At 28.0% G+C, this 14,001-nt stretch overlaps 1 protein-coding gene across 2 annotated transcripts in view; it reads right to left on the bottom strand.

The window, feature by feature from the left end:
* Window positions 1–14,001, bottom strand: part of LOC100211440 (protein O-mannosyl-transferase 1) — a 72,417-nt gene that overhangs the window by 55,804 nt on the left and 2,612 nt on the right. For both annotated transcript variants that reach the window (XM_065790948.1, XM_065790947.1), the window contains exon 2: window positions 1,875–2,017. In XM_065790948.1, the coding sequence (XP_065647020.1) occupies window positions 1,875–1,948 (74 nt within the window). In that variant the 5' untranslated portion in view covers window positions 1,949–2,017. The remainder of the gene's footprint in view (window positions 1–1,874; window positions 2,018–14,001) is intronic.

The raw sequence follows: 14,001 nt of genomic DNA, 5'->3' as shown, positions 1-14,001 counted from the left end.
TGGCCTTGGTCTTGGTCTTGAAACTGTTGGCCTTGGCCTTTAAAATTTTGGCCTTGGCCTTAAAAAAACAAACATATTTTCTAATTGATTTCGTTGAACTCTGCTCATAACCTTGGTCTATTTTTACAAAATGTGGTTTTATTATCACAGCACTTGCTACTTACAGTTTTGTTAACAATTGGCTTTAACATAACTTTTAGCCTTGGCCTTGCTACTTTTGGCCTTGTTAACAACTTTACCGTCAATGCCTGCAGGCTTATGCGAGTTAAGTTTTGAGAGTATCAATTGTATATAGTTCTCATTAAGTCTATTCAAGACTGACATTTCATCAATCACAGAAAATGTGCATTTCTTGAATGCTGGCAGTGATTGACTTAAACTTAAAGGATTAAAAACAGATGAAAAGAATTTGTTAAGGATTGTAGCTATATGGCTTTGATCGGTTGTAATCAGTTGTAATGTTTCCATTTGACTCTTTCATAGATCTTATTTGATTTTCAACTTTTAAAGTTTTATGTTTTTAAAGTTTTATGATTTTCAAGTTTTATGTTTATGTATTGATATATAAGTTTCGGGTTTGTCTTGGCTTTTTCTGATATAGATTTTTTATATTGAGCAATAGAAAGAATAAGAGTTTGTTTTACTTTTTTGCAGCTATTGTTGTATTTTGTAGTGTCCGTACTCCACGATGAGAATTAATTTTGTGATCACACCTATATGTAATATAATTAGTGATATTAGAGATAGAGTTTTGATTAAACCATGTTTCTGTTATGAAGACAAGACTAGGCGGTGCTTTTGAAGTTTAAATAAGGCTTTGCAGCTCCACAAGTTTCTCTGAGTTTAAAACAATAAAATACTGATAAAAATAACTAAACAGAATATAATAAGTAATATTAATGATAATAAAGTCAAACAAAATAGTAAAGTATAAGAAAGTAAAAAATGTTGATATAAAATTTGGTAAATTAAACTATGAATTAAAAACTAAACTAAAAAGTCAAAAAAAACTTAATCTAAGGCAGATGTTAACAGTATCCGGCTACTGACTTATAGAAGTATCAGGTTACTGTCTTATAGAAGGCCTCCTTAGAAAACTTTATGGCTAAGGTTTGGGTAGATGAAGAAAACAATTTAACCTGTGTAAATATGCTCTCTGCCCAGGATAATAAGCATGAGTCTTCTTGACTCTATTCATATTTTTGCTTGTTTTTTCTTGTTAGGATCCTATTTCATCTAATAGGCCCTAATAGTATTTCAATATTTATTTAAATAGGGTTTATAAATTAATTTAATTTATATAAAAAAATTATTAGTTAAATTAATTTTTTTTAAATAAATTAAATTAATTTTTTTAAATAAATTAATTTAATTTATTTAAAAAAATTATTACACAAGATTTTTAGATAAATAGTCAAAATAATTGATAAATGGCTTATGTTTAAATATTTGTGTACAACCAAGAAAAAATTAGTTATATGTGCATACAAATAATGCCTACCATCAATATTTATGCAACCTGGACTCCAACCCCAGCTTGGTTAGGCCTATTTGTTTTTACATATTTTATTACTTTTTTAAAATCCTAATTTAAGCTATTTATAATAAAATTAACTGAAAAAAATGAAAAATCGAAAATTTTTAAATTGATAAACAAAAATTTTTTAAATCAGTTTTTATATAAAATATTTTCTTTAACACTAAGTATTAATCATATAATCAAACCCCATCAAGAAAAACAGAAAATTAAAAAAAAGTAAAGATTTTTGACAAATTTAGGTGAATAATAATATTATATTCATTTTTTAATAAATTTAAAAATCTTTTTTACTTTAAAAAATTTTAAAAATTAAAACTATACATATAAAACATACACAACTGCTTTTGGTGTTGAAAGGTTGTAAATTCTCAATGAAGCTGCTAATCCAATTAAAAAAAGCCATGTCATATCAATTTCTGGTTTAAATAATGGCGACGAAACTTTATTTGATAATATAAACACCTGATCATTCTCGGACTATAAATTTAAAAAAATTTGATAATTAAAAAAAATATATATTCATAAAGCATATACGAGGTTTATATATACATATAAGAAGTTTAGCAAAAAATAATTTTTTTTTATTTTTAAAATAATAACAACAACAATGGTTCAGTTCATTACATTTCAATCAATGGCCTGTGGGACACCATTTCTGATTTTCAGATAATTTTTACATATTATCTGCATTATATAAATAGGTTAAACTCACTATTTTAACTTTTAATTGAATGGATTTAGAAATCTTATAAACACTGTTTGTTGGATCCCTTAATTTCTCAAATGATAAAAAAAGATATATTTAAAACTTTTTTTCAACTTTTTTCGTCGAAAGAGAAAAGTTCTTCACAAATTGCGTAATCAACGCATGGAATGCTTTACCATCAAGTGTTGTTAACTATATATTAACTATATATAAATACTTTGTCATTTTCTCTAGAAATATCTTCTGCTTTTTTTCTTACAAATAGTTCTTACAAAAGGGATTATCACATAATATTTACTTTTTATACTTTTTTTTGTTTAAAATATTTTTTGTCATTATTTGTTGGATTGTTTTATATATAAAACTTAAAAGTAGTAGTTTTATATAAGATAATTTATTTCAGCTTTATTAAAGTGAATATAATTATACTTGTTTTGTTGGCATTGTTTAAGTTAGACTGTTAAATAATTACATACTGTAGTCAATCTGAAAAAGAACTAAAATAAATGAATATTGCATATAAATCAGACTCACCTTACAGTACAATTTATAAAATACTATTCAACACACCAAAAGCCTCTCTCTCAACTCGCACCATAAACTGTTATCCTCTCTCAAATCAGATCATAAGCTTTAACCCTATCTTCTCTCACACCATAAACTATTACCCACTCTCAACACATACCATAAGCTGTTAATCTCTATCAACTTACACCAAAGCTGCAACCCACTCTAAACCATAAGATGAGAGGATAAGTTGAGAGATTTTTATTAATTTATTTTTAGAGGGTTTTCTTACCTTATTCATTTGTTGGGAAACTAGGTTTGAATCCACAGACTATTCTTTTATGTGGTTTCGTTTAGCACCACTTCACTCTATTGCCTTTCTCTTTGTTCTATATTGCTCTCCTTCATCTCAAGACTGCAATCTTTTTGATGTTATTTCTGATCAAATTGACCCTCTCTCTTTATCCATCACCCAATATCGTTGTTGTTGGTGACTTTAATGCTCATCACACTGAATGGCTTGGCTCTAGTGTCAGTGATTCTGCAGGCATTAAAACCCACATTTGCCTTTCTCAATCCCTAACTCAAATAGTCAACTTTCTAACTCGCTTTCAGACAATACGAATCATTTACCTTCTCTCCATGAGAAGGTGAATGATTCGTATTGTCTAATTCGTATTAGGTGAAAAGCTTCACTCTTCTCCATGGTTTTCCTCACATTGTGCTGCTGCAATTTCCAATTGAAACCGTTACTTCCATATCTATCAGCAAAATAATTCTCCAGAAAACAGACGTCTGTTTACTATTGCTAGAAACTATTGTAAAAAGATTTTGTCTAACGCCAAAGCTCACTATTCTCAGGTCATAAAATCTCATATTTTATCACAAAAATTAGGCTCTTGTGACTTCTGGAGAGTCTTTAACAGTATCAATAATAAGGGAAAATCTGTTATTCCACCTCTCTTGTATAGTTCAGACTTTGTAACCTCACCTAAAGACAAAGTTGAATTGTTTGCTAAGAACTTTTCATCAATATCATTTCTTGATTTCATATAATTTGCAATCTTTAAGTCGTCTGTAAATCGTTATGTTGCTCTACAAACTTTATCTTTTTTCTTCCAGTAACTTCCAACTCCAATAGTGGTTGCTTGCAACCTTGTTGAAAGCAAAGATGTAAAAAAAAAAAATTTCAAGTGAGAAAACAACAAACAAAAAAATCTAAAAAATTGACTCCTGTAGCTGCAAGCAAATTATCACAACGCTGTCAGGGGAAATTGCTTATATCATTGGTATTAAAATTTGTATTTAAAAACAATAAAAACCCACATACCTTATTAAAAAATAAATAATAGAGAAAAAGACAAGTTTACACTACAAACCTATTTACTCTCTTAAAAACAAATAAATGTACATTATACCTATTGAAAAAAAGTTTTCAAATGTTATTAATTACAAATACAGATATAACGTGATTCTTGAGAAGAAATGTATAGAAAAAATAAAAGCCAAAAAATCTGACTTTTTGAAAATTAAACTCAAAACTTTCAAAATTACTTTCTTCAAGATAGATATTACATTTTTTGTGAAAAGTTTCAAAATAATTTTTGCAAATAAACTTATTGTATTTTAGGCTAAATGATTTTTGAAATATTTTGAGAATGAATATTTTGAGAATACTTTATTAATGGGTAAAGATAAAGCTAAAACTCTAAACAGTTTCAATCAGTTTTCATACTGAAAGATGAATTCAATTAGCCATTTTTTGAATTAATTAGATATTAAATTAAAAGATAACATAGGATCAACAAAAGAAATGCAATCACACTTTCTAAATTTAATCCTTTCAAAATCAAGTGGTGAAGATGGGATAAACCTTTACAAAAAAACTGTGCAAAATTGTTTGCTTTATCATAAGAACAACTCTCCGGAAAACAAAAATTTATTATTGCAAAATGCACTAGTGGTATAGTGGTATATTGATTGCATCCTAAAGAAGAAGCTTGATCCCTGCCTTGTCTCTGGTAGTAATCCATTCATTTACACTCTCTATGTGGCAGCCTCAACCCTCACATTATCATTAAAAAAAAGCAATTGAACCAAAAAGTCTGACACTATAATCTATTATTCTCAGATTATTAAATCTTGTATTTTATCTCAGAAGTTAGGTTACAGAGACTTTTGGAAAACTTTTAACAATATCATTAACAAAAGCTAACGTTCCACCTCTCATTCACAAAGTTGATCTTTTTATTTTAATTTTTATGTTTAATTGCTGAAATGTTAACTGTTATAACAGAAAGATTCGATCAAGATGGCAAGTGATAGACAAGTGAGGCTATTATTCTTGATAAATCTAAGACTTTCAATAAAGTCTGGAATGGCTTCTCCATAAGCTTGCTGTTCAAAATTATTGGTTTATTTGTTTTTAATTGCAGTATTAAAGTTGTCCTTGATGGATAACACTTTCCTTCCAGCAACTTCTGGGTTCCATTTTTAGTCCTGTGTTGTTACTCATCTATATTAATGATTTTCTGTCAATCTTACCCCTAAAGTGGCTTTATTTGTTGATGAAGCAACTGCATACTCTAGTCTTGAAAATAAGTTATCACTTGTTGATCAATCAGAACAGCTAATTTTGAATCTTATCTTTCTTTTGTGAAAAGTTTGAATGTGCAGTGGCTAAAAACTCATCTGTGGCTAACAATAATCATATTGCTGTTATTCCTGTATTGATGAACAGCAACACATTTACTGAGTCTTATAATTAACATCTTCTCAATTGGTTACTGTTTAAGAGAGCTATTATCACTAGTTCTGCTAACCAAAAATATTGGCTTGACTTGTACTCATGTTCGAAAAATATTTATTTTTTGGACATGAGTACAAGTCAAGCCTCTCTCGAATTTTCTCACAGATTGATGTATGTATATTTAATGATATCTGGAAAATATATCATTACATATACATACATCAATCTGTGCTATTTATTTTGTTGCTACTGTATATATATATATATATATATATATATATATATATATATATATATATATATATATATATATATATATATACATATGTATATATATATACATATATACATATATATATATACATATATATATATATATATATATATATATATATATATATATATATATATATATATATATATATATATATATATATATATATATATATATATAATAATGTTAATAATAGTTCCTAGAACTTTCATTCATCAAAAGTAAATAAATCAAACAGATACTCAAGGTATTTATCTTGGAATTGTAACAAAACAAAAACACAGGCAACTCTTTAAAAAAAAAGATATTTCACAAAAACAATATAAAGAATGATGCACTATTTTTTATATTAAGTCGTCTCTTGAATATATTAGGCACAATTTTTCTCTTAGTGAGGGTTTAATTGTTAATGCTGGATGGATGTATTAGACCATGAAAACTCCAAGTGGGAACAAGTTCAATATTTTTATGACCGGTTCCCACATTTGATGAACGGTGTCAAACCAGATGAATTGTATGAGGAGTTTAGCAATTATCAGATTTTAAAGAACAATAATTTTGATGATAATGCTTTTGAAGAGGTATCTGAAATAATTCTTAATGATATTGGAGATGAACCTTAGTTACACTACAGAATCGATATTTTATGGCACCATATTTCAAAAATGACTATTCTAAATACTTTTGTTAAATGCCTTAAATTGCTACCAAAATTAGCTGAAAGCTAAATTATTCCTTAATATTCCTTGCATTAATGCTGAATTGAAAAGGTTGCTTAGCATTGTAAAAAAAAAAAATCTTGGGAGATCAGCATTAAAGTTGATTAAAGTTGGATGGAACATTATCAAGTATTTTAATTATGAAAACAATGTTTCCCAAAGCTAATATACCATGTTTTCAACAAAAACCACCTAAACAGCTGTTGAAAACCTCTAAGAAAGCAACAAAAACTTACAATTTTAAACATAATGAATAAATATGAGTTATTTATTTATCAAATGTAACTTATTGTACTATCTTAATTTTTCTTGTTTGAAAAACTTTTTTTTTCAATTTTACTTTTATTCAGAATTTTATGTAAATCTCAAGGTTTTTTTTAATGGATCTCAACATTTAAAAAAAAAAGGTTGGAAGGTCTGCCTAAATATCAAATGCCATGAACATGGTGAACATGGTGGTGACAATAAAATGCTTTGGGGATGTTTAAGTCATGATTCTATTCATTCATTTTATAAAGTCATAGACATAATAGATCAGAACTTATATTTAGATATAATCAATAATGTTATGTTACCACATGAAAAGGGCAAAATGCTTTGTTGGACAGCAAGATAATGATCTTAAGCACAGTACAAATTCTCGAGTTTCGGATTAGCCTTCTCAAAACCTAGATTTGAATCCAACAGAAAATCTTTGGAAACCTTTCAATTGTCAATTAAATGAAAAAAACTGAAAAATAATACAATTAAGAATAAAAATTTATCTATGTTTTTTTGCACAGTACTGTAATCATTTTCCAAAATACAAAATTGAATTTAGCATCATGATATAGCAAAACTTTTTAAAGCTAAACCCAACACAACATAATTTTGGAAAAAAAGGTATTTTTCTTCAAAACGTGTTGTGTTTCAAAAGAAGCAAACTTATATAAAAATTTCAAAAATAATCATTTTACAAAAAAATAAAAAAATATTACTGTTAACAAATCTTGTAAATATGCTCTTTTTTGATGCAGCAAAATTTAAAAAAAGAACTGTTTTATTAAATGATGATTTTTTTTTCTATATTATTAGGGACCTTTATAATGTTTGAGGGTAGATAAAAAAGAAATTTGATTCAAATAAAAAGTTGAAATCCAGTGTTATTTTATTATTTGAATACATTAAGTTGGTGCCAGCAGATATTTTTCAAAAACGCTGTTTTTTGAATCACCCTATTTTATATATATATATATATATATATATATATATATATATATATATATATATATATATATATATATATATATATATATATATAAATATATATATATATATATATATATATATATATATATATATACATACATACATATATATATATATATAAATATATATATACATATATATATATATATGAATATATATATATATATATATATATATATATATATATATATATATATATATATATATATATATATATATATATATATATATATATATATATGAATATATATATATATGAATATATATATAACCCTTAGATGTTGTCCGAAAGTTTTTTCCATATTTTATTGACAAAAAGTAAAAATTAAAATGCAAGACCGGAATTTTTTTTTTTAATAATGATAGACTGCCTGCCCCAACCAAACCCTCAGTCGATGTAGCAGCACTCCCTTGCGGGTCAGGCTATTTGTCAGTCGATGTAGCAGCACTCCCTTGCGAGTCAGGCTATTTGTCAGTCGATGTAGCAGCACTCCCTTGCGAGTCAGGCTATTTGTCAGTCGATGTAGCAGCACTCCCTTGCGAGTCAGGCTGTAAGATAGTCGATGTAGCAACACTCCGCGCATGATTTACAGTAAAAAAAATTAAAATAAAAACATTTTATTAAAAAAAATAAAAATAAAAACATTTTATTAAAAAAAATTAAAATTAAAACATTGTTTATATTGTTAAAAACATTCAGAATGTTTTAAAAACATTCAGAATGTTTTTAAAAACATTCCGGTCAATTAAATTTGCTTTTTTGTAGTTTTTTTATATAACAATTAATTTGTAATTAAATTAATGGTTTTGACTTTCGTCCAACACGCAAATGTTGGACGAAAGTCAAAAGTAATTAAAAGTGACATATGTGTTGGCGTAAGAATCACTTTTTTCCTTCCGCTCTTCCCAAAGCCAACAAACTATAGATCTATATATATATATATGTTTATATATATATATATATATATATATATATATATATATATATATGTATATATATATATATATATATATATAAAACCCTTATATTTTGTCAGATTGTTTTTTCGATATTTTGTTGACAAAAAGTAAAAATTAAAATGCAAGACCGGAATTTTTTTTTTTTTAATAATGATAGACTGCCTGCCCCAACCAAACCCTTAGTCGATGTAGCAGCACTCCCTTGCGGGTCAGGCTATTTGTCAGTCGATATAGCAGCACTCCCTTGCGAGTCAGGCTATTTGTCAGTCGATGTAGCAGCACTCCCTTGCGAGTCAGGCTATTTGTCAGTCGATGTAGCAGCACTCCCTTGCGAGTCAGGCTATAAGATAGTCGATGTAGCAACACTCCGCGCATGATTTACAGTAAAAAAAATAAAAATAAAAACATTTTATTAAAAAAAATAAAAATAAAAACATTTTATTAAAAAAAATAAAAAAAAACATTGTTTATATTGTTAAAAACATTCACAATGTTTTTAAAACATTCTGGTCAATTAAATTTGCGTTTTTGTGGTTTTTTTAAAAAACGATTAATTTGTAATTAAATTAATGGTTTTTACTTTCGTCCAACACGGAAATGTTGGACGAAAGTTAAAAGTAATTAAAAGTGACGTATATGTTGGCGTAAGAATCACTTTTTTCCTTCCGCTCTTCCCAAAGCCAACAAACTATAGATCTATATATATATATATATATATATATATATATATATATATATATATATATATATATATATATATATATATATATATATATATATATATATATATATATATATATATATATATATATATATATATATATATATATATATATATATATGTATATATATGTGTATATATATATGTATATATATATAGATCTATAGTTTGTTGGCTTTGGGAAGAGCAGAAGGAAAAAAGTGATTCTTACGCCAACACATACGTCACTTTTAATTACTTTTGACTTTCGTCCAGCATTTTCGTGTTGGACGAAAGTCAAAACCATTAATTTAATTACAAATTAATTGTTATATAAAAAACCTACAAAAACGCAAATTTAATTGACCAGAATGTTTTTAAAAACATTCTGAATGTTTTTAAAACATTCTGAATGTTTTTAACAATATAAACAATGTTTTAATTTTAATTTTTTTTAATAAAATGTTTTTATTTTTATTTTTTTTAATAAAATGTTTTTATTTTTTTTACTGTAAATCATGCGCGGAGTGTTGCTACATCGACTATCTTATAGCCTGACTCGGAAGGGAGTGCTGCTACATCGACTGACAAATAGCCTGACTCGCAAGGGAGTGCTGCTACATCGACTGACAAATAGCCTGACTCGCAAGGGAGTGCTGCTACATCGACTGACAAATAGCCTGACCCGCAAGGAAGTGCTGCTACATCGACTGAGGGTTTGGTTGGGGCAGGCAGTCTATCATTATTAAAAAAAAAAAATTCCGGTTTTGCATTTTAATTTTTACTTTTTGTCAACAAAATATGGAAAAAACTTTCGGACAACATCTAAGGGTTGTATATATATATATATATATATATATATATATATATATATATATATATATATATATATATATATATATATACACACACACACACACACATATTTATTTATATATATACATATATATACATATATATATACATATATATATACATATATATATATACATATAAATATACATATATATATATATATATATATATATATATATATATATATATATATATATATATATATATATATAATTGTTTGGGCTATTAAATAGTGAACTGAGAACTAACTATGCCTTGAGTTAAGTTCTTTATTAAATTTAAAAATTACTTAAGTACTAAAAACTAAAAAACCATCATCATCACCAAGTTTTTTAAATCTATCATTCACTAATATCTGTTTTTTAAACCTATCATTCCCTAATATCTTCATAGTAACTTTTCTTCTGTTGAGTCTATCTTTTGCAAAGTTCACAAGACTTACTTGCTCTTTGTGAGACTAATTTGAGTTCAGGTGTCTCATCTTGTGATCATAGCATTGACGGTTATCTTGCTTTAATTTGTAAAGACTCCAATAATCACATGCTTGGCCTGGGCATTTACATTCGTAAGGATTCACCCATTATTTGGGAAACTAGGTTTGAATCCGTCAACTATTTTTTTATGTGCTTTCGATTAGCAGCACTTCATTCTATCACCTTTCTTTTTGTTCTATATTGCTCTCCTTCATTTCAAGATTGCACTCTTTTCCATGTAATTTCTGATCAAATTGACCCAGCCCTCTCTCTTTATCCATCAGCCAATATCTTTATTGTTGGTGAGTTTAATGCTCATCACACTGAATGGCTTTGCTCTAGTGTCAGTAACTCTGCAGATGTTAAAGCCCTTATCTTTTGCCTTTCTCAATCTCTAACTCAAATAGTCAACTTTGTAACTCATTTTTCAGACAACCAGAATCATTTACCTTCTCTATTCAACTTATGTCTTGTTTCTGATCCTAGTCAGTGCTCAGTTTCTCCACATTCACCCTTAGGTGCTTCTGATCACAGTTTGATCTTTCTAAAACTATTATCTCATTCATTTTCACCATCAGAATCCTCCAATCATTGTAACTTTTACACCTACCTTAAAGCTGACTGGGACTCTCTCCCCGATGTATGGTTCAGATTTTATCACCATGCCTAAAGATAAAACTGAATTGTTTGCTAAGAACTTTTCATCAATATTATCTCTTGATTCCACCAGTTGCATTTACCTGATATAGTTGACAGACAGGTTGATCCATTGTTTGATATTAGTATTGCTTCTGGATCTAAAGTGATTTCTTTACTTTTTTTACAGCTTGTGGTCCAAACAGCATACCTGTTGTAGTCTTGCAGAAGTGTTCTCCAGAGCTGTCATCTATACTTTCAAAACTATTTAATAAGTGTTTATCAGTCTTATTTTCCGGAAAGCGGCATCTGGTATCCCTATTTTTGAAAATTCTGGAGAGCAATCTGACTCATCTAACTACCATCCCATTAGTCTTTTTCCTATCATAATCAAGGTTTTTGAGTCTTTAATTAACAAACACTTAATCTCTTATCTTGAATCTAATAACTACTTTCTGATCAATATGGATTTTGATCTTCTTGTTATACAGCTGATTTGCTAACAGTAATAACCAATAGGTTTTATCATGCATTAGATAGCTTTTGATAAAGTTTGGCATGCTGATCTTCTCCATAAGCTTTTTCCTTATGGTGTATCAGGTTATAGCTTTAAGATCATTGAATCCTTCCTTTCCAATTGTAGTATAAAAATTATCCTTGATGGACAGCACTCTTCTTTATATCCTGTCACTTCAGGGATTCCTCAAGGTTCTATCCTTGGCCCTATACTCTTTTTATTTACACTAACGATCTTTCAGGTATTCTCACATCTAAGGTGACATTGTTTGCTGATAATACTACCATTTATTCTTGCCTTGATAAGAAGCCAACACTCTCTGATTGCTTGGAGGTGGCATTTGAGCTTGAAAAGGATCTCACTTCTGATAAAGCATGGCAGGTAAACTTTAATTCAGATAAAATCCAATTTTTTCAGCCAATCGATATCGCAATAATTTAGATCTTCCTATACTTATGAACAGTAATGTACTCAATCAGTCATCTACCCGTCATCTTTTAGAATTAACTCTTATTTCCAATCTTTCTTGGAATTTATATTTTAAATCCATTTCAAAATTAGCATCTGCTAAGGTTTAATCTCTATGAATCTCAAATCCATCCTTGTATGGAATACTGTTGCCATATATGGGGCTGATCTTCAAATGATGCCCTTTCTCTTTTAGACAAGGAGTAAAAACGCATTGTAAACATAGTTGAAACTGCTCTTGTGCAGCCAACCTCCAACTAGACACTAGATAATCGGTATCATGTAAGTCGATACCAAGAAGAATGGTCTCATATCACATGGTATTGCTTATATACGTCAATACTATCAGTATCAGTTCAATACCACTCGATACTGAGAAGGATGGTCTCGTATTGTGTGGTATTGCTTATGTACCAATCTTGATACTATCATAATCGCTTCGATATCAAACAATACCGATAATAAAAAGAATCGTATAGTATCGCATGGTCTTAAATCGAGACTCTCAATAAAACAAAAACAAAAAATTAAAATGTGACTTATTGAATTTTTTATTAACAAAATACAAGTACAATTGCTTTTTAGAGATTTAGTTATTGTCTTTTTAACAATCTACAATACTTTGGCTATACTTTTTCCTTTGCTGTACTTTTTCCTTTGCTGCACTTTCTCTGGTATTTTAAGATTTTCTTCTATTAATATTTTAATAATTTTAGGGCATTTAATGTAAATTTTATATCTAAACAATGTCCAATGAGTTTTTATATTATATTTTGGTAATAATTTCAGAAATATTATTACCAAAACAAGACATTTTGATAAGCATGAATTTAATTTAATTTTTTTTTTTTTCAATTAGTCAGTAGATATCAACTTATGAAACAAAAAAAGTATATAGTGGGCAGACATACAACCTGGTAGTCAATTTAGCACACTGTGCTTTAAGCGTTCTTCCTAAAAACCAGTCGATTTATGAATTATCGCTATACCAAATCTATAATATTTTTTATAATCTTAATAGTTAATAAACCGGTAGAACGCAACTTGTGGAATCAAGAGATAATATTGATAAAAAGTTCTTAGCAAACAATTCATCATGCTATCCTGCTGTGAAATGGATAATCAATATTGGGCAACGTTGTTTCCTTCAAGTTCTATATACATTATTAAACAAAGGACTCGATCATGAACTTGATGCTAACAACTAATGAATTGTTGTTCTTCCAGCTTCTTTTCAGTAAAACATCTCTTTAACTGACTGAAAATCCCATTCCTTCCTCCAGTGTTTATATTTATAGTGTCAACTATAACCATTTTTATTCTCTTCCATAAATTGTATTCATCGAGAATAGCTGTTATACTTTTAACAACAGTATCTGCCTTTCAGTCTGGTAGATCTAGTGCTTGTAACTGAACTTCTCTTTGTTTATTCTTTAACAATTTGTTATTCTTAGTAACTAATATGCCATACCATTAAAATTGCAGTGACCAGCTTTCGTTTGAATGTTGATCCCAAGATGAGATAACTGTTGACAAAGGGTTGCTGCTTTGCTGATGTTACTAATTTGCTTGACAAATGGTTGCTGCTGCTTTGAAAATGTTACTAACTTGGTTGAAGTTTTGGTTTTGCTGTAGTTCTTCCTGGTATT

Source organism: Hydra vulgaris, chromosome 02 (assembly GCF_038396675.1).
Source record: "Hydra vulgaris chromosome 02, alternate assembly HydraT2T_AEP".
Lineage (NCBI taxonomy): Eukaryota > Metazoa > Cnidaria > Hydrozoa > Anthoathecata > Hydridae > Hydra > Hydra vulgaris.
This window is presented reverse-complemented; position numbering and strand designations above follow the sequence as displayed.